The 22,722-nt window shown below is 40.1% G+C and overlaps 1 protein-coding gene across 1 annotated transcript in view; it reads left to right on the top strand.

Annotated features, from left to right (window-relative positions):
* Nucleotides 1–19,433, top strand: part of AFG1L (AFG1 like ATPase) — a 172,858-nt gene extending 153,425 nt beyond the window's left edge. The window contains exons 11-13 of the mRNA XM_075340067.1: nt 3,296–3,436; nt 8,330–8,443; nt 12,540–19,433. Coding sequence (XP_075196182.1) covers nt 3,296–3,436; nt 8,330–8,443; nt 12,540–12,668 — 384 coding nt within the window. The 3' untranslated portion in view covers nt 12,669–19,433. The remainder of the gene's footprint in view (nt 1–3,295; nt 3,437–8,329; nt 8,444–12,539) is intronic.
* Nucleotides 19,434–22,722: the final 3,289 nt, after the last annotated feature.

Below are 22,722 nucleotides of genomic sequence, written 5' to 3'. Positions count from 1 at the left end.
GGAAGCTCGTGTATACATCACATAGGTGGTCTCGTTCTGCTGAAATTAGCTTCTTGATCCAACTTTAAAGGGAACCTTTCATATGAAAATTAAACATGATCTGCTGACAGGATGTTATAGAGCAAGATGAGCTAATCAGCTTATATACATTATTGTGAGAAAAGTTTTACCTAAATTTGTATTTTATTAATTGAAATCCCTGATGTTTGTATGCACAGGAGTCCAGTGGGAGGTCCTATTCAGTGATTGACAGGCTTCCCTGTATGACTATGCATGCAGAGATAGCGGTCAATCACTGAATATGACCGCCCACTGGACTCATGCATAGTTACCAAGGATTTCAATGAATATAGTATAAGTTATGCTGAATCTTTTCTGCCAAATCTATGTATCATTCTTTTCAGGTTCTACTTTTTAATACCAGATTATCCACAGGTTGGACTGAATACAGTGGAATAACTATGGTAGCTGCAGGGGTTGTAATCACACCCTGACCCTGGAGGCTAGGGGGGTCCAAAAGGTCCCTTTGAATCATATGAAAAGACTATTACCGATAAAGATCTATTGTAGTTGGGAGCCCTGTTTCAACAACATGACAGGTTCCCTTTAATTTAATGTCTATGGGGCCTTTACCAGCTTACATATTTTTTCGTATAAGAAAAGTTTTGATACAATACTGTGGATGAAATATAAGTATTGAACACATACATTTTCTAAGTAAATATGTTTCTTAATGTATTATTGACCTAAATGTCCAATCATATGTAGGTAACAACCCATTTACCCAAATAAATCAAACCATAACTGTCCATAATTTAAGTGATGTGTAATAATGAGAAATTACACAGGGAAAAACTATTGAACAAATGAAGAGAGGTGCAAAAAATCTTGGAAAGTCATGGCACCAGCTGAAATCTGTCAGTAATTAGAAAGCAATCCTGCCACTTAGTGAAAAATAATATCAGCTGGTTCAATTGATGGCCTTTAAAAGGTGTCTCATTACCAAGTTGACACACAAGAAACATCTCCTGATGAGTAAAACCAGTGAGCTGTCTCAAGACCTTCGCAAACTTATTGTTGCAAAACATACTGATAGTAGTGGTTACAGAATTTCTAAACTAATGAAGGTTCCAGTAATCCCTGTTGGGGCCATGATCCAGAAGTGGAAAGATCATCATATCACCAGAAACCGCCCACAACCAGGTGCTTGCCACAAGATTTCAGACAGAGGAGTGAAAAGAATTATTACAACAGATGCCCAAGAGCCAAGAACTTCCTGTGGAGAGCTACAGAAAGACCTGGAATCAGCAGGCACAATTGTGTCAAATAGAGTAATAAGTAATGCACTCAACCTCCATGGCCTGTATGCTCGCTCACGACGCAAGACTCCATTGCTGAACAAAAAGCATGTTGAAGTGCATTTTAAAGTTTCCTCAACAACATTTAGATAAGCCTGTGAAATATTGTGAGACTACAGTCTGGTCAGATGAGATCAAAACTTAACTCTTTGGATGTTATATTGCACAACATGTTTGGAGGCCAAAAGGCACCGCATTTCACCTCAAAAACACGATGCCAACAGTGACATTTGGAGGTGGGAATATCATGATGTGGGGCTGTTTTTCAGCATACATCACTGGCAAACTTTATATGATTGAAGGAAGGATGAATAGATAAATGTATAGAGACCTTCTTGATAAAAATCTGCTGCCATCTACCAGGATGATGAAGAAACGAGGGTGGACATTTCAGCATGAAAATGATCCCAAACACACAGCCAAGGAAATAAAGCTGCTAGAATGGCCCAGCCAATCACTAAACCTGAATCCAATAGAAAATTTATGGAAGAAACTAAAACTTACAGTTCATAAAAAGGAACGCACGCAACCTTCAGGATTTGAAGAGTGTGTTGTAGCTGTTCTGCTTTGATCCAAAGGTCAGATTACGGGATCACCAGTGAGGTCCAAATTGAATTAGACCTTTCAGATAACGAGCGCTCGGAGAAAGGAAATTATTTTCCTGCGCATAGATTTCTTATGCCATTTACAACCAAATATAACGCTGCACCTTTAGATGTATATCTACTTCGAAATTTGTTGACGTTTTCAATAGTTATTTCTCCCGCTGTATGTACATGTAGTATGAATAAATGTAAATTATAAATGGAGTTCAAGTTGAAACCATGGTACAATACATCGTACTCTGAAAATAAGATTGAGAATTTGTATATGAATAATATACAAATAGCTTGTATGCTTGAATGAAGAAAATGGACATTAGTTGGTCTTCTCATGTATGCATGCTATATAGTCAAGAATTTGAATATCATTGATGAAGAAGCTTATCAATTATGCTTATGTGAACGCTCTTTATCACAGATCCTAATAATACTAGGACATCACAACGATATTACCTAACCCTGTAGGTAAATGTGTAGACGCACTTATCATTCCAATCCCAGTATTGGTTTGTGATGATGGGTATTTTCTGCATTCTCTTCCACCCGGGAAGGTTCATACGGTTGGAGTGTGCTGCAGTGTAATAGAATACAGAAAGTCCTAATTGTTTATGTATTGAGACATAATTAATGTAAGCAGATGCATTAAGGATTAAGCTACTTCTTTTTAATTGCTAACATGGAGAATGTGGAATGTGATAATTGCCACGAGATGAAAAACAAACATCATAAGAATGTACCGTATGTACTCCAGCGGCGATTGCTGGCAAGAGTTGGATGGAGTGCTGAATTCATCAGCATTAGGGGCATTAGTTACAAAACAAAAGAAGCACACATGGACCCATTCTGTCCATGATTCTACTGGATGAAAGCTATAGAATCTTTTACCCAGCTTCTTTTCCCTACCCACTCCTTTCATCACCCAATGTAAAGGACGAGGGAGTTTATGCCTCAAAATGTAGTACGCTAAATTAATGACCACGCTTAGACTACAGTAGTTGGATTGAATCGTTTTTGTTTTTTCTCTTTACGATTTTAACTTTATTTTACAGTAGCTGTGGAGGAATAATTGCACATCGTGCTATGCTGTATGTATAAAATATGTAGTGTGATGTCATTGCGTACAGTGACATCATCTGCAGTAAAGTATTGAGCCTCTTGCACTGGGCCCGAAAACTTAAAGTGGCACTTCTGTTTTTTTAAGCTCGTATTATCGATGAGACCAGGTGTTTTTGTAATTATTTCTTATTAGAAACAGAATATTTTAAATGAATACAAAATGTTAAAATATACCTAAGTTAATAGCCCATTGGTGACTTGTTTCTTTTTCTATTGTAGCCCCTGGGTGCCAGTGATTACCTTGAGATGTGCAAGAAATTTGACACAGTTTTTATTCGCCAAATCCCGCAATTCGATATGACAAAGCGATCTCAAGCTCGCAGGTTCATCACTCTCATAGATGCCTTCTACGATCATAAGGTAAAGATAGATTACTGATGTTTTCTAGTGTTACAAAATTAAAGGGGACCACTTTATCTTTAACAACTGTGTTAGGGACATGGTCATGTGGCACTTACTAATATATAACATTTACAAAGTCTCCTCCTCTTTATATCTCCATTACATCTGTTAAAATTATAGTTTACGATTAGGGGTGATCGAATACTTCGATTATCCGGCTTCACGAATAATTTCCGAATACTTCGCCGCTATTCAACTATTCGCGAATATTTGATGCGCAATGTAAGTTTATTGGAAACCCGAATAACAACTATTCGGAACTATTCGGGCTTCCCATAGACTTACATTGTTCATCGAATAGTCGAATGGCGACGAGGTAGTCGGAAAATATTCGCAAAGCCGGATAATCGAAGTATTTGATCATCCCTATTTACGATACCCTTAACATGCATATTGTAATGATGGTGTGTAATTCATATAAAGTTTGCAAGTTTTTTTATTTTCCAAAACAGATTCAGTGGAACCATATTGTCAAGGACACTGGTGGCTTCTTAGTGGGGAGGATAGGTTAATATACACACACATTTGAGCATATGCCTGAACCTCCAACTGAGAACTGAGGGAAAGAAATGTGCTGTGCTATCTAAGCATAGTATTAATATGTCATTTGAATTGGATTGAATGCAAATGCACTCACCTTTCAGCATTTAATATGTAGCACATCCAAAGCTGGAATCCTTCCTAGTAGGCAGCAGCTGGTTTGGTATGCTGAAAGTGATTCCTCCAATTATTCTAAACAGAACTGGACAGAAATATATTCACTGATGTTGGTGCCAATCCATACTCTAGGAGCAGTAGGTTGGTAGAAAAAGTTTTTCATGACAAACTTGGTAAAAAATCATTTTAACCCCTTAACAACCTTTGACGGATCTTTCCATCATGGAGCATGTGCCGCTAAGCCCCGCCCCCTGCCGCGGGCAGGATGAGGCGATCGTCGCACATATCAGCTGTTTTCAACAGTTGACATGTGTGCCTGCATGTTACGAGTGGAATCGTATTCCACCCGTAACATTAACCCCTTACATCTCGCTGCCAAAGTCTGGCAGCGAGATGTATATACGCGCGGTCACAATTTTTACTTACCGCCGCCCCCACCGGAAGTCACGAGAGTGATCACGTGACTTTCGGTGGTTGCCATGGTAGCACAGGGTCATGTGATGACGCCTGCAGCTACGACTAGTCACTTTCGTTTTCATTCGGAAGCAGAGGGAAGCAGGAAGTGACCGTATCTGCTGTTTACAGCTGTATAGCTGTGATCAGCAGATAGGGAAGAGCGATCGGATTGCTGATAACTATAGCCCCCTAGGGGGACTAGTAAAATAAAAAAAAAATTAAAAATAAGTTTTAAAAAATAAAAAAAAAAACAACTAAAAGTTCAAATCACCCCCCTTTCACCCCATTGAAAATTAAAGGGTTAAAAATAAATAAATATACACATATTTGGTATCGCCGCGTTCAGAAATGCCCGATCTATCAAAATATAAAATCAATTAATCTGATTGGTAAACGGCGTAGTGGCAAAAAAATTCCAAACGCCAAAATTACGTTTTTTGGTTGCCGCAAATTTTACGCAAAATGCAATAACAGGCGATCAAAACGTAGCATCTGCGCAAAAATGGTACCATTAGAAACTTCAGCTCGAGACGCAAAAAATAAGTCATCAGTGAGCCATAGATCCCAAAAATGAGAACGCTGCGGGTTTGGGAAAATGGCGCAAAACGTACGCCACTTTTATTGAACAAGCTTGTGAATTTTTTTTAACCCCTTAGATACAAGTAAACCTACGCATGTTTGGTGTCTACAAACTCGCACCGACCTCAGGCATCATACCCACACATCAGTTTTACCATATAGTGAACACCGTGAATTAAACATCCACAAAACTATTGTGCCATCACACTTTTTTTGCAGTTTTTCCACACTTGGAATTTTTTTGCCGTTTTCCAGTACACCATATGGTAAAACGTATGGTTTCATTTAAAAGTACAACTTGTCCCGCAAAAAACAAGCCCTCATATGGCAAGATTGACGGAAAAATAAAAAAGTTACGGCTCTCGGAAGAAGGGGAGCAAAAAACAAAAACGGAAAGTGCCCGGTGGGCTGAAGGGGTTAATAACAAATTTGCGGTAGATTAAAAATATATATTTTTTTTAATTAATATACAAGTGCAATACGTTTCGGCTGAAATAGCTTTCATCAGGGGCAGCATGGTGGCTCAATGGTTAGCACTGCAGTCTTGAAGAGCTGGAGCTCTGCCAACATCTGCAAGGAGTTTGAATGTTCTCCTCGTATTTTTGTTGGTTTTCTCCGGGTTCTCTGGTTGCCTCCCACACTGCAAAGACATACTGATAGTGATTTTAGATTGTGAGCCCCAATGGAGATAGTTTTGCTGATGTATGTAAAGTTCTGTGGAATTAATGTTGCTATATAAGTGAATAAATACTTGCAGTCTTAAATCTGCATGTACCTGATGAAGGCTATTTCAGCCGAAACGTGTTGTACTTGTATATAGATTAAAAAATATATGTATTTTTAATGTACCTTAAACTTGTTATTAAAACACATTGATTTTTTTTTACCAAGTTCATCAAGGAAAAACTTCTTTTTCTACCAATCTACTCCTTCTGAAGTATTTATTGACGCTAACATTGGTGATTACATTTGAGCATATATGTATATATAACTATATCTCTGTCTCGCTGTATATTTTATTATTGATCAGGATGTACCTGAAAATTAATGGTTGTATTCAAGAAGAAAAATGTAGCATTCTACATGCCGCGCTGCTCCTGTATATTAGATGAATATTGAGTACTACAGGACCGTAACAGCTTTTGGGACATACTGATCCCTTTGTCAGGACCATTTATCATTGCATGATAAATGCTTCTGGCTTAAGAATCAATGCGATTTACAAATGGGTACACATTTTATCAGATCAAAGTACTACAGTTCTATAAAAAAAAAAAAAAACTATAGTACTGAATATTCTAACTAATATACAGGAGCAGAACACTGAATGCTACATATTTTTTTTTTCTCACACATCATACTTCCACCGACAGACCAAGCTGAAGTAGTAGCAGGGGTCATCTGCGGCAGCTCCAGCTGAGGGATAGGCTTACACAGGTGTTGTGCTCTAAAGCTTTAAACCTAACATCACAAGGTGACAGTTGATCTCTTAGGGTACCGGATATCCTAGCACCTTATCACAAAGATGCTTGCCCTATGAAGAGCTTCCCCCTTTTCTCCTCCTTCTCCTACAATCATAATGGTTGTATCATGGCTGTCACTCACATATCTTGTACTCTATACCTTACACAAGCATATAATATCTTATTAACATATCAGTACATAGTGTGAGCAGTTTTAATATTTCAGGAGGATTGTTCTGTGTATTTACAATACATGGCTGCCAATGTGCAATGTTAGAAACTTTTGCCACCAGTGTCAGTGTCCTTCTATTTTCATTTTTGTAATTGCACACTGATTTTTAAGATATTGCTTTTCCTGAAATAGTACAGATGTTGAAATGTCATTTAACCTTGTGCCTGACAAAGAAAACATAACAAAATGGAATTTTAAAGCAGCATCTATTTATAAAGCACTGAATAATACATACATTGATGATTGTCATAGTGATTGGATATGCTTACATAACTAACTACATAAAATACCGATCACATGCGCCATGGAAAAAGTGTCATTTGTAGTGTGATATGAGTCTTGGTTGTGCTTTTCCTTTTGTTCCAGCATTTTAGTTGTAGCATTTTCCTTACTGCTATATTATGTCACGCCGGGGATAGAAGCTATACCAGCCGTATAGTGCAATACTAAAGGAATGAATGCCCTATCGCTAGGGAAAGGGGGAAGTGGTGACCCCTGACAACAACTTGCACCTCACCCTCACTGCCCTCACAAACCCTATACAGGTTCCGCACCAGTTGCCGAGTAGAAATACAACACCCTAGGCAAACCCTGATCTGGGCCCTAAGTAAGGATGGCAGGTATGAGCGCTTGTCAACACCACTAACGCTAAGGTAGATGAAAAGAAACACTACAGTGGAAACACAAATGCTACCACCTCAGCCGAGGTAGATGGCAAAAGGAAAACGCTTCTCTTAGGAGCAGCTACCACAGAAGTCTCTGGAACAACAAGAGGAGACGACTGCTGCAGACCACAGCCAGAAACAACTATAAACCGCATCCAAACCACCCCAGGGTGTGGTTTAAAAAGGAAGTCAGAGGTCAGCAATTGAGAGGAAAAACTGACAGTTTTCCAGGGTTATAGACTCCGCTGCTGCAGAAACGGAACTGTCAGATAACAACATGTGCTGCCAATCTCTGGGATTTTCTAACACTCGCTACCTCTGGACTGCCAGCCAGCCGGGACACCTTACTTTAGTCATTTGTATAGGTGAATTTTCATTACAGTGAAAAAATAGCTATGCCAAACAATACCACCTCAATTTATGCCAAAGAGACAGCTCTTGGGCACATTTTATTCCTGGTAAAGCCTATGTACGCTTTCAGCATGTTGTAAAAAATGTTCCATCATATCCTACCCTAGAAGTAATTCTTCCAGTACTGTCATGGGCATGAGCCCTTTTACCCATTCAGTAGTCCAGCTCTGTGTTTATTCCCTTCTTCTGATCTCCTTGTAATAGTTGTATTTGTATTTGAAATGTCTCTTCTACCTCTAAAGGACAATTCAGCTCTTCCCCTTTATTATATTCCCAGAATATTTGTGGTATTTGAAAGCTATCATTCACTTGGAGAATCTGTAATGAAATTGGTAGAAAAAAAAAAGTTTAAAACTTACTAATGGAATATTTTTAATTTTGTTTTGAGGTGCGTGTTGTGTGCTCTGCAGAAACACCTTTGCAAAGCTTGTTTATGCAAAAACTTGAAGATGCGGTGGATGTAGAGTCTAGAATACTCCTTGATGACCTGGAAATTAGTCAAGTAGGTGGACACCAATCCTACCACAATATCCGCTACTAATGTGGCATTTATGGTGGGCTATTATGGCTGTTAATTTATAACATGATGTGTATTATGAGGATTTCTCTTACTGCAATCATGCCAACTCTTTCCTGCTGATTTGGAGAGGGTGTACTGACACCTTCATGTGTATGCAACACTTAGATCAGTGTGTGAACTCATTTGCAAGGAACAAAGAGATGTATTTAGTTTGGACTGTCCACTATACAAAGTCACCTCTCTTTATACCTGAACTGAATAAGAGAAGAAGAGGATCCAGCTATAATATGTTCTAATTAAAAATGATCTGGGAAAGATGGATGGTTAGGATGCACGACAAGAATGGAAACTGACTTTCTCCCTATGCGTCATGTAGAAAAATCTAGAGATTGGTCAGTACCACTTATAAAATTAAGTTAATATACAGATGAAACTAGTCTGTGGCTGCAATACAAATGTGTATATTTACAAATGGCATACAACACATCACAACACACTATTGCTAAACACGTACAATTTGAAGTATTTTGCACACACATGATCAAAATATGTGAGCCCATCTGCCGACGACAAAGCAACGTTTTTTAGCTGGAAACCATTACTACACTCTCCTCTCTTTGTGTTCACGCCTCTAATAAACTGGGGATTAATTGGTTCCAGCTATACATTGTTGTAGTTGAGAGATGAGCGAATCAATTCACAGGACTTCTGTTTAGTGGCTACTTTAGGAGCCCATGGCTACAAGAAGGGAGCCCTGTAAACCATCTCCTACGTGGCAGAATGCCCAGCGCCTCTTCTGATTTGCAGCTTGACATACGCATGACATCTTTTTTTATTACTTTTTTTTTTTAATGCGGGGTGTATTTCACATTCTTCTTTTTTTATTTTTTTTAAATTCTTTATTTTTTAGCCTCCTTACAGGACTTGAAGCTGTTATTGTCTGTGTGATCGCTAATACTATATACTACAGTTTATAGTAAAAAAAATGACAGTGTCTTATAAGGTCCAGCCAGAGGCTGGTCTTCACCAGAGCACCATCATAGCAAACATGGCTTTATTTAGCAGGCCCCAGACTTTCATGACAATCCATCGACAGCTCGAGATCACGTCACACTGGGAGTGAAGAATGGCATGCCTCCCTGAACAACATGCTTTAAATGACCCTCTCAGAGATTGATAGCAGGATTTAAGAGGTGAACAAAAGCAGGCACAGATCAGCCCATGCTGCTGTCTGTGTAACACAGCAATCATCTGCCGGGAATAATACAGGCTTAGGTCCTGAGTGATCATCATACACAAAGACCTAGTATATCCAATGTCTGGAAGTGGTTTAAAATGGCAATAGAAGGTGGATAGAAAGCACAAGCTCCCTAAATACAAAAAATGTAGAGTTTTAGGTAGACTTACATCCTGCTCAAGCAATAATACGTAGAAAAAGTTTTCAGCTCACCCAATTGTTGAATCACCTGGTTCCTCATTCAGGGACGGTGCAAGGAGATGGGCTCCGTGTTCATGGAGGCAAACAGCAAGGTAGTTTGGAGGAATTATTTTCCAGCATCACGTCCAAGTATAGAATAATTTAAAATTTAAAAATCCATTTTATTGCAAATTCATTAAAACTAACACTCAGTTAGGTAGACATCCAAATTAAAAAACGTCTTACGCGTTTAGAGCCTAGAGTGGCTCTTAATCCTAGACATGTAATGCTCGAGTAACACACAATAAATGCAAATACAAGTGATCACTCCCCCAGTTAGGTGGAAATGACATATCCGTTAAAACGCAAGCACAGATTTAAGTGATTGCATTATAATGCAGCAATGCAATAGTAAGAGGACATGCAATACATCACATGAATTACTAATCACAGAAAAAATACTCCTAAAATCTTAATTTTTATTGGTTTCGAAAACATTTTTTAAAAAATATCTATATAAATATACAAAGGAAACCCTAAGGGTCTAAATTACAAATTATCTCACAATTACGTGTCACATGAATTACTTCAATTTATCCTCAATGAACAGTTACCTATTTGTGGTAAGATAACAACAGCATCAGAATGAAATAATGCATTAAACGGTCATATAACCGATTATAAACTTTCAGCAATTAATATGCAAAATAGGGTATGTAAGGATTTAAGGGGGCTTTACACGCTACGATATCGGTAATGTTTTATCGTCGGGGTCACGTCGTTAGTAACGCACATCCGGCATCATTAAAGATATCGTAGCGTGTAACAGTTTTGTGCGATCTAAAACGATCACAAAAGCGGCACAAATCGTTTGCCGTGGAGAGCTCGTCCTAAAACCAAAAATCGTTTATTTCTAATTAGCGATGTTGTTCGTCGTTCCTGTGGCAGTACACATCGCTGTGTGTGACACCGCAGGAGCAAGGAACCTGCCTCCACCGGCAATGCGGACGGAAGGAGGTGGGCGGGATGTTTACGTCCCGCTCATCTCCGCCCCTCCGCTTCTATTGGACGGCTGCCGTGTGACGTCGCTGTGAGGCCGCACGACCCACCCCCTTAGAAAGGAGGCGGATCGCCGGCCAGAGCGACGTCGCAGGGCAGGTAAGCCGTGTGACTTGGTAGCACGATTTTGTGCGCGACGGGCAGCAATATGCCCGTGACGCACAAACGAGGGGGCGGGTTCGCACGATAGCGATATCGTCACCGATATCGCTACCGTGTAAAGCCCTCTTAAGATTTCAAGCACTGCGCATGCTGCAGCACGGCATAAATGTAACATGCAGCATACAATGCACAGAAATTTGAAAATGATACCATATCATATGCGGCACTCAACATACCTTATTAATAGTTATACATGAGGGCACTCCTGATGTTCATGCCCTTCGGTATGCAAAAGTCATATGCCAGAATCCATTTGGCCTCCCTGTTACACAATATTCGCATGCGGTCACCTCCCCTCCTGGGAGACGGGATCTGCTCAATCGCATTGACATGAAAAGAACTAACATCACCAGCGTGATCATACAAAAGGATCAAGGTGCATCAAGGCATCGCAGTGCTCGAATTTCTATTTCTATATTATCATGTCAATCTTATATTTAATTTTTTTGATTCAAAAGATTTTAAGATTTTATCACGTGACAGACGATGTACTAAATCCTTACATATCCTATTTTGCATATTAATTGCTGAAAGTTTATTATCAGTTATATGACCGTTTAATGCATTATTTCATTCTGATGCTGTTGTTATCTTAACAAATATAGGTTAATGTTCATTGAGGATTAATTAAAGTAATTCATGTGATGTATTGTATGTCCTCTTACTATTGCATTGCTTCATTATAATGCAATCACTTAAATCTGTGCTTGTGTTTTAACGGATATGTCGTTTCCACCTAACTGGGGGAGTGATCACTTGTATTTGCATTTATTGTGTGTTACTCGGGCATTACATGTCTAGGATTAAGAGCCACTCTAGGCTCGAAACGCGTTAGACGTTTTTTAATTTGGGTGTCCACCTAACTGAGTGTTAAGGCCCAGTCGCACACAACGACTTACCAGCGATCCCGAAAACGATGAGACCTGATAGGGATCGCTGGTAAGTCGCTGGGAGGTCGCAGGTGAGATGTCACACAGTCAGGCCTTACCAACGACACAGTAACGATACAGGTCGCAGTAGCGACCTGTATAACGATCTCAGCAGTCACTGTGACCCTGTCACACAGCGTCAAACAGCGATGTGTCCTGCCCAGCAGGACATCGCCTTTGAAGAAAATGGCCTGGACCATTCTGCAACGACTAGCGATCTCACAGCAGGGGCCTGATCGCTGGTAGGTGTCACACATAACGAGATCGCTAACGGGATTGCTACTGCGTCACCAAAACCGTGACTCAGCAGCGATCTCGCTAGCGATCTCGTTATGTGTGACGGTACCTTTAGTTTTAATCAATTTACATTCTCCTCAATAGACAATATGTTATTGGGAAAGCCAGGAGTGACAGACGTTGGTAGAACAGTTAAGACCTGTAAGACTTGAGTGACTGATCGTCATCTCTTACGTAAAGCTAACCAATTTGTTTCCATCTTTGCTTTCCTTAGGATTCATCAGGAGGATTGTCCATGTTTACAGGTGAAGAGGAAGTGTTTGCGTTCCAGCGTACCTTATCCCGACTTACTGAAATGCAGACAGAGCAGTACTGGAGAGATGGAGACAGAAGCCAGAATTAGTGCCAAATAATAAATATATATATATATAATGCACACTACATCACTTTATGCGAGGTGACATTTCTTCTGAAGTGTCTGTCCTCACTAAGACTGCATAGCATTCTCAGGACCATTATCTTACATTTATATTATAGAACTCTTATGTTCTTAAAGATGGATGTATATCCCCGCTGTTTTATACTGCAATATAATGTCCACATCTACCAGTCATTACCCTGATATTTATATTTATGCATTTTATTCTGATGTCACCTAGGGTACCAAAATGGCCAGTGTTATTGTGTTTTACGTATACAGCTGGAAATACCATATGTATCTTCACTTACATAGTATCTGTAATAAAATATGGAAATATAAAATGGAGCATATAAGAGCTCCATTGAGTGCAATCACCAAGAACTCATCTCTAAAGTGAATTAATGCTGCAGTGTTTAAAGCCGGGCTATGGATATTCTTAGCAATATATTTATTATGTATATCTCAATAGGTAATTCATTAGTATTAATTCACAATGCTGACTTGTTCCATCACAGCCAGGATAGTGTTAACAGCCAAAGTGGACACCGGTAACTGAAAGGGACACGTAATCTGGTTAGTGTCAGAAGATAAAGTGGCTCCTGTGTTGAATAGGGATATATGACATTGTAGGTCAGTAGTCTAATTTTATGATACTGTTTGCAAAATGTGTTAGAATAATTAACAAACCTTACTGCGTTGTGCACAATTTTGTAATTTATCCATCCCATACAGACATTGGATGAAATCAGATTTACTTCCAGATTTTATCTTCATTTTCCAAGACATGTAAAAGATAAGACAATTAGTCTTTGTGTAAGTAATGATAGTTGCAGGGAATCTGTCATAAAGTTGGTCACCCTAACAATTTAAATAGGACTAGCCGACAGTCATATTTTTATGCCATTTCGCCTGTAATTTTGTGCCATTTCTCCCGTAATGAGAGATGCTTGGGGGAAGCAGAAATGTGTAAGTTAGATTTTAACATCCATTTCTTTGTTCTCAGAATGGTTATCTGTCCAGCAGCAAGATTAACCCCTCTATACAGACAACACAACTGTCAAATCTAGTGTGCATGTATGTGGGATAGTCCAGGGGAAGTTATCAGCTCCGCAACCATTATCCAGCAGCTATTAAAGGGATTTTGTCAGCAGATTTTTGTTATGTAATCTGAAGACAGCATGCTGTGAGGGTTAACACAAAGAATTCAGCAATGCGTCTCTTATCACAAATGTTTGTTTTAGCACTAGTAGTTTAGCACTTCTGTGACCAGCCAGCAGGAGGGCAGTTGTCAAGGCACAGAGCCTGTTGTGTGTGAGGGCAGCTCTTTGAGCTCTACTGAATTGTTAATCTAAAAACTTTGATTGTGTCAAAATCTCTGCAGTCTGGAATCTAAGTGATACATCTTTGGATTCAGAATCTCTTTGACTACATCAGCTCTCAGATCCTGCTGACAGATTCCATTTTAAAGATGTAATGGCACCTTAACAGGAGCATTTTACACTATGGGCTGTTATACGCTTTGTGTAAGTTGTCTTATTGCAGTTCTTATTTGGTATGTTATACTGTAATTTTATCAGATGCTAGTTATTTTTTTTTCTTATCAGAAAAATAGACAATAAAATAGCCAAAATGATAATCTTTTACTTGAATGTACAGTGATCACAAGAATATTAGATTATATATAACACCACATGGTTAGAAAAAAAATATTTGAATTTAAAATGACTGAGATTTTTATGAAATACAAATGCTATTACTTTTAATTAGATATTGACGTGATAGAGGATCGTAGATCATTTAAAAACTATAGACACCCTTGCACTTTTTTTTTTTTTTTTTTTGCTATTCCTAAATTGAAAGAGAATTTGCCATATTGGAAGTTGCAGTCCAGTCTGCAGACAGCATAATATAGAGAGAGCAGAAAGTGCTGAGGGGATTGCTATATAGTTTTGTGGGGGCAAGGGTAGGTAATCAGCATAACCTGTGTTTTCATTACTTAAATCTTTGCTCATTCTGTGATTTTCAGTCCACTGGAGGTCCTATTCAGCGACTGATGGCTGTCTGTTTATGCAGACCTATACAAAGAATTAATCCTGAAGTGGGTCATCCCTATTGACTGAAAGGCTCAGAATGAGCAAAAATTAAAGGGAAGCTGTTACATCAAAACCACAATCAGCGTAAATGGCGGCCTTTCTTCACGATTGGAGCCAAGTATATTATTCTCTGAAACATTCAGGCATTTCTGAACAAATGTACTTTGGAGATCTGGCCTGGGACCACAGCCAGATACTAGACTGGTCCGTTATCTACTGGTTTTTCCCTGCACCGCTGCAGATCATTGCCAGGTCACTTCCGCACTTGTACATAGGGAGAGACCTGTCAATCACTCACTCCTGTGCTGGGAAGAGTCGGCTGGGGGCGGAGCTTAACTAGTCTGTTCTCCAGCTGTAGCCTCCAACCGGATCTTCAATGTATATGTTCTCTGAAGCACCAGAGTGTTTCACCCAATAATCTGGCTGCAATTGTGCAGTCAGACTGTCCTCAGTTCGGACAGCATGGATCTCCTGACAGGTTCCATTTAGACAGAGGGTAAATTTCAACTTTGGCTGCAGCACAGAGTATTGTGACAAGCAAGTTGCAAGAAGTCCATCCATGTCAGGTTTTTTGTTGTTTTTTTTTTGTTTGTTTTTTTTGCAACTTGCTAGTTGCTGTACACTTGACATTGCAATATGACTCCATTAATTTTGTATTGTGCTGTGATGTAGCAATGACACCTAGCGAACTTTGGGCACACAAGACGTGTTGTCACTAAAATTGCCCTGTAACTGTGGTCTCAATTCAATTTGTATGACCAGCTTTATTGATACCAGCAGAGCCAGGAGGATGTTGTATATGGCAGATGAAAGTATGGAGAGGTAGAAAAGCATCCAATTCTTCATGGTGGGCAGATCTCACAGGCTATATTGTATCAGTCTAGATATACAGGAGAGCACTCAAGGCAGTCTACAAAGGAGTGTGAGTGACTAAAGACTGCTTTACACGTTGCAATTTCGCATACGATATAGTATGCGATTTGCAACGCCCCCATCGTATGTGTGGCACGTTCAATTTGTTGAACGTGCCGCACAAACGAGTAACCCCCGTCACACGTACTTACCCGTCCATACGACCTCGATGTGGGCGGCGAATGTCCACTTCCTGGAGTGGGAGGGACGTTCGGCGTCACATCGACGTCTTGCGGCAGCCGGCCAATAGAAGCGGAGGGGCGGAGTTGAGCGGGACGTAAACATCCCGCCCACCTCCTTCCTTCCGCATTGCGGGCCGGGAGCCGCAGGACGCTGGTAAGATCTGTTCATCGTTCCCGGGGTGTCACACACTGCGATGTGTGCTACCTCAGGTACGATGAACAATCTGACGTGCAATTCTAGAGAAAGGTACGATGTGTATGCGATGAACGTTTTACCGTTCAATCGCAATCGCACGTACCTGTCACACTCTATAATGTACCTTACAATGCAGGATGTGTGTCACTTACGACGTGACCCCGCCGACACATTGTAAGATACATTGCAGCGTGAAAGCGGGCTTTACACAGGCTCTGTATCAGTGTTCAAAGAGAAGAGAGAACTGGAGATGAGCGGACCCGTGGAAGGTCTGTCTATGAGCACAAGGGAGGTAGATCTTGCTTCAACATTTTTATTGATCAGTAATGATAAATCTTATACTACAGTAAAAACAAAATCTCCTGAGAAAATGCCGTTGGCAAATAGGCATATACAATATTTCCTATTAACCTTGATCTAAATAATTATTATTGGAAATATCTTATTGAATAGAAAGTTATTACTTGTAGGTATTCCTGATGTAGCAATTTGATGTATACTGCCGGGTAAGTATCATTATTCTACCTGCCCATATTATGTGCCATGGTAGACATTATTATAAGAACCATGCAGCTGATATGGAACCACTTCAAAGTTTTATGTCAGTTTCAGCAACCCAATACTGTATTTGGTTTATCCAGACTCTGCTGGAATACATGCATTTAATTTATGTGTTCAACAGCTTCTACCACCTCCAGAGGAAAATGTAATTTATAGTGCCCACCAGTGATGCAAAGATTAATGGAATCCTACCAGACATAAACTATATATCCAAAGCTAGCCTTCAACTCTTAGGCAACATGTCATGTACAATTATGTCACATGCTCAGGAAGTGTAGAAGGAAGGCTGAGCTGAGGCCATTGCATAAACTTTGGGTGCTGGCTGTGTTTAAACAGCCAAATTCACTCTTATGGCAGTATTTTAATGGGAATCTATTAGCAGGTTGCTATTTAATCTCAGAGCATTATAATATACCACAACAAACCCTGATTTTGGATTTTGTTACTTAATAAGCTGTGTTGTAGTTTTAATACAATCAGTGTTTTATGAGCAGGAGACTGGGTCTTACGTGCAGCCCAGTTAGACTAAACTGTGTGACCCCCAACCCTATTAGCAGTGGACGTGGGAAGTTGCCAATCAGTGTTGTGGGCAGGGTTATACATAACTCAGCATTCTGACTACTGTTTCTACATCTTCAAGAGAGAAAACACAGATTTTATCAAAACTGCACCCAGCAGTCCAGTAATTGATACATTGCTGGAATCAGATTTTCTTACTGTATATTATGCTGCTCTCAGATTACATAACAAAAACTTGTTGACCGATACCCTTTAAAGCAGGGTTCACAACAGCATATTTTATGGTCTCTATGTAGACTGCAACGCTTGGATTAACTTTGTCTGTTAACCCAAATTTACAATTTCATATGAGTTAATTAGGCTGTAACTTCAGCTTGGGAAACCTACTATCCGTGTGGGCACTGCTGCGGTCCATACACAGACTGCGAAATATGGCCAAGTGAGCTCTGGCTAATAGCAACTGCAATATTTAACTGATTTGACTGGGGAGGGGGCAGTACATTTGTCACACCCCCGCAGTGTGATCTACAGTTGTGAAGCACTGATGGATTGTTATGGGTGGTTAGTTAAAGGACGCTTTACACGTTGTGACATTGCTAGCGATCGCACCCGCCCCCGTCATTTGTGCGTCACGGGCAAATCGATGCCAATGGCGGACAAAATCGGTAGTGCGCGTCACACGTACTTACCTGCCTAATGACAACGCTGTGGCCGGCGAACAGCCTCTTTTCTAAGGGGGAGGTTCCTGCGGCGTCACAGCAGGCGTCCAATTGAAGCGGAGGGGCGGAGAGCAGCTGCATGAAGGTCACTCCCACCTCGTTGCCGGAGGACGCAGGAACGCTGTTGTTCGTCGTTCCTGGGGTGTCACACGTAGCGATGTGTGCTGCCTCAGGAACGACGAACAATCTGCGTCCCAGAAGATCAACGACATTTTGAAAATGAACAACGTGTCAATGATCTACGATGTGGTGAGTATTTGTGATCGTTAGCGGTCGCTCGTACGTGTCACACGCAACGACGTCGCTAACTAGGCCGGATGTGCGTCACGAATTCTGTGACCCCAGCAACATCTCGTTAGTGATGTCGTTGCGTGTAACGGGGCCTTAAGACTCCCAGGTCTGTGGACTTTGTACATCTATTAAGTTCTGCCCCAAGTTGAAAAATTAGTGTTATGGATCCCAGAATATGGCAAGAGAAATTTATATCTTTCAGGCTAAAACAAAAAACCTACGGTATATACATTTAGTAGTAAAGGCTACTTTACATGCTACGACATCGCTAGCGATCTCATTAGCGATGTGAAATACTAGATCACAAGTGCGATCTTTCGAGATCGCACATGCGTAAAATAACCTATGTGCGATCTCGAAAGATCGCACTTGCTATCTAGAATTTCACATTGCTAATGAGATCGCTAGCGATGTCGTAGCATGTAAAGTAGCCTTAACATATTTCTTTTAATCTAGAATAAAGTTGTTGAGCGCCTGTGCTTGGTTTGAACAGTCATTCTGTGGTGACAGACTCCCTTTAACTAGTGGTCATATAATTATTTTGATTGACAAAAAGGGCTCTGATGAGTGTAGTGCCTTAGTGGAAATGGCAAAATCTTCAGTAAGTCAGATCTAAACTAATATAAACATTACACTATTATTATTTTTTTTTATCAAAATTGCTCTTCTCTGATTTTCTGTTTTTGATTTGTTTCGTTCTGAAGCGTCAGACTATCACACTTTGAAATTGCACAGTGTATTATTATGTACAGTATGGATATGCGAACATGTTTTGGTACCTTTTTCTGTTATAGTATATTTTTATGCTTTTTGATGCTTTCTATTTTTCTCATCTCTTTATGACTTTTATTTAAATTTATTTTTTATGTGGTTTCTATTCTACACTGTACTGTATTGATGGCAGATTGCTCCAAGTTGCTATTCACAAGCGATACACTGCTGTATATGCAGCCTGTATTCTGAAAATGGATGACTTGAAACTGCTGAAATCGTGTAGATTCACATAACACTAATGTGACATGTAGCTTTTGTTTAAGACCACACTCCAAAAATGTCAAAAAATACCAAAAACATTTGTGTAAACTTTAGCCCTAAAACTAAATTTGCATACACTGTAATAACCCTGTAACATGATCATCTGTATGAGTAACGCACAGCAGAATATGTATTTTCTTCTGATTTAACCTGCCTATTATTTGACATGAAATATATTTTTTTTTGTCCAAACTTGAATTTATTTTAAAATATTTATACATTTTGATGTATATGTGTAAGTGCTAATTATTTGATTGGCAGAACAATAAAAATTACATCTGATTATATTTTTGCTTGTAATTTTTGGCATTTTTTTTTTTTTGGTATTTTTTTTTTTTCCATCTTAACTTGACTGAAGCTTGAGGAATTTTACATAATGAAATGATTCATAATTTAGTATGGATTGATGTCTAGCAGTGAATACTAACCAAATTAAGGATTCCTTCCCATTGAGGGTTTGGGGCTTCATCAATTTAAAGGACTTTTTTCCCCATATAGAACATGAAAAAACCGCACACCTAGAGCATCCTTTGTTGTAAACAGAAACACCAGAAATCACCAAAAGTGTGACTGTTGGGAAATCATGAAGCATTTACAAGAAGTATGATATTTCTTTGGAAGCTATTCATAGTTTCAACAACACAAAAAAACACACAGGAGGCAGAACCGACACAAAAATGGCACAAGGGTTCAGGAAAAAGACAGCCAGTATTTTCCTGAATCAGCTTTGCCCAGAAAAACTCGCCAGAAATGAAACCTTGTGTGCATTGTTAGATCACCGCGACCACACCAATAACTAGCCCTTTGTTCATCCTTACTCATGATGAGTAGGAGTATGTAGTGGCCGTCGAGAATGTGGTTTTCAGCTCTATTCAAACTATATAAAGCTATAGAAGCAACCGTGTGCTCAGCCACTTCATTCAGACTCCACTGTATTGTGCAGGTGCGGAGAGGAACAGGACTTGTGACCCTCCTCTAGTAATTGTTGATCCCAGACCAACTAAACATTTCTAAACTATCCTGAGAATAGGTGAAAAATATTTATGCTGGGACAGCCATGTAATGTCAATTAAAAAGGAGTCTGTGGTGGGCTCTGACATGAACCTGGGTTTCCTCACCAACTACAGCAGGATCCAAGCAGTGAATGGCAAAAGAAACCCCCATCTGAAGCAGGTTGTATTAGTTACTTCTGGGTTTATATACCGTTTTTGCTATGTTCATAGACTTGGGCGAGGGCTAAACTGTGAGATTGTGTAGCTCAACAGATTGCGTAGCATGCCAGACAAACTGAAAATTTCAGAATTATTCATAACCTTTATACATAATCTGTCAGCAGGATTTCAGACCCTAAATTACAAGTGCATCTCAATAAATTAGAATGTCAACAAAAAGTTAATTTATTTCAGTAATTCAATAGAAAAAAGGGAAACGTATATATTATACAGTGTGTCCACCCATATCCTGTCCACCACCATTAACTTGAGAACGGCGGCAGCTATAGGCATAGAAGTGGTGTCTAAGTATAGTAAAGTAGCCATGCGCTATGTAATGAAACCACCAACTCTGTTGTTTTCCACCAGGTGGCGCAATAGGTGCTTTCATTGCGTAGCGCATGGCTACTTTACTATACCTAGACACCACTTCTATGCCTATAGTTGCCGCCGTTCTCAAGTTAACGGCAGTGGACAGAATATGGGTGAACACACTGTATAGAGTCATTGCAGACAGAGTGATCTATTTCAAGTGTTTATGACTCACAGCCAAAGAAAACCCAAAAGTATCTCAGAAAATTAGAATAATTACCACTAAACACCTGCAAAGGCTTAAGGCCACATCTCACTAAGCGACATCGCTAGCAACATCGCTGCTGAGTCACGGGTTTTGTGACGCAACAGCGATCTTGCTAGTGATGTCGCTGTGTGTGACATCCAGCAATGAGCTGGCCCCTGTTGTGAGGTCGCCGGTCGTTGCTGAATGTCCTGGACCATTTTTTTGGTCGTTGTTCTCCCTCTGTGAAGCACACATCGCTGTGTTTGACAGCGAGAGAGCAACGATCTGAATGTTCAGGGAGCAGAGAGCCGGCTTCTGCGGACGCTGGTAACCAAGGTACACATCGAGTAACCAAGCAAAGGCTTTGCTTGGTTACCCGATATATACCTTGGTTACCAGCGTCCGCAGCTTCTAGAAGCCGGCTCCCTGCTCTCTGCACACGTAGCCAAGGTACACATCGTGTAACTGTAAGCAAAGCGCTTTGCTTAGTAACCTGATGTGTACTATGGTTACCAAGCACAGCGTCGTTACACGGGTCGCTGGTGGCTGATCTCTGATCGCTGTGGAGATCTGCCTGTTTGACAGCTCACCAGCGACCATGTAGCGACGCTCCAGCAATCCCTGCCAGGTCAGATCGCTGGTGGGATCTCTGGAGCGTCGCTAAGTGTGACGGTACCTTTTCTAAGCATTTAACATGGTCCCTTAATTTGATTCAGTAGGCTACACAATCATGGGGAAGACTGCTGACTTGACAGATATCCAGAAGGAAGTCATTGAATCATTGACACATGCCACAAGGAGGGGAAGCCACAAAAGGTCATTGTGAACAGCCTGCCTCTTTAGCAGAGTGCTGTATCCAAGCATATCAATGGAAAGTTGAGTGGAAAGAAAAAGTGTGGTAGAAAAAGGTTCAGAAGCAGCCGGGACAACCGAAGCCTTGATAGGATTGTTAAGAAAAGGCCATTCAAAAATTTGGGGAGATTCACAAGGCCTGAAATACAGCAATAATACCTAAAATATAACTTTTAATGGTTCCTCTAAAAATAGGGAAGGATCACCTTGCCTATGCATAAAAATCAATTCAGGGAATCAATCAACTGCTAGAATTCTCCAAATTCATTAGGAGAGACCAGCAAGCCCTGTGAAGTTGCAAACACACCTCAATAGTAATTGGTGTTGACAAAAAAACAATCAACCAAGATGGACAGTTTTTACAACACAACTGCTTATTCACACTCTGTTTATATCAATAGCAGCAGCGTTATCCACCAAAGTAATAACCACTAGTTACTAACAACAAGAGGTTCTTAGGGGACCTTAGTAAACAGCAAAATACTAGGTCATTTATTTTACATCTGGTTGAAATGGAGAAACAATATCCAGGGATACAATATTCACTTTGTCAACCTGATACTGTCTGTCAGGGAACAATCTCACCCAGATCCTGATATCTTGTTTCCCAGAAGGTCAGTGTGTCCTCATATCCGGCGTAGTCCTGAAGACCCTCATCAAACAGGTCTAGGACCCCTTATGAATGGACCCACTTTCCACTCCCAGAATCTCCTTCTCCCGACGCGTTTCCTGCATACCATTCATCAGGGGAGCATAGAGGAGTAAATCTATACTGGGTTAATCTATAACGACATGGGATAAAACAAAAAGGGGTCTCAGTTATAGCCCCCAAATGTGGACCCCACTCCATAAAGAGGAGACATAAAAGCAGACAGAGCGACTTACCTGGCGGTGACAGCGCTAATC

This window comes from Anomaloglossus baeobatrachus, chromosome 3, assembly GCF_048569485.1.
Source record: "Anomaloglossus baeobatrachus isolate aAnoBae1 chromosome 3, aAnoBae1.hap1, whole genome shotgun sequence".
NCBI lineage: Eukaryota > Metazoa > Chordata > Amphibia > Anura > Aromobatidae > Anomaloglossus > Anomaloglossus baeobatrachus.
This window is presented reverse-complemented; position numbering and strand designations above follow the sequence as displayed.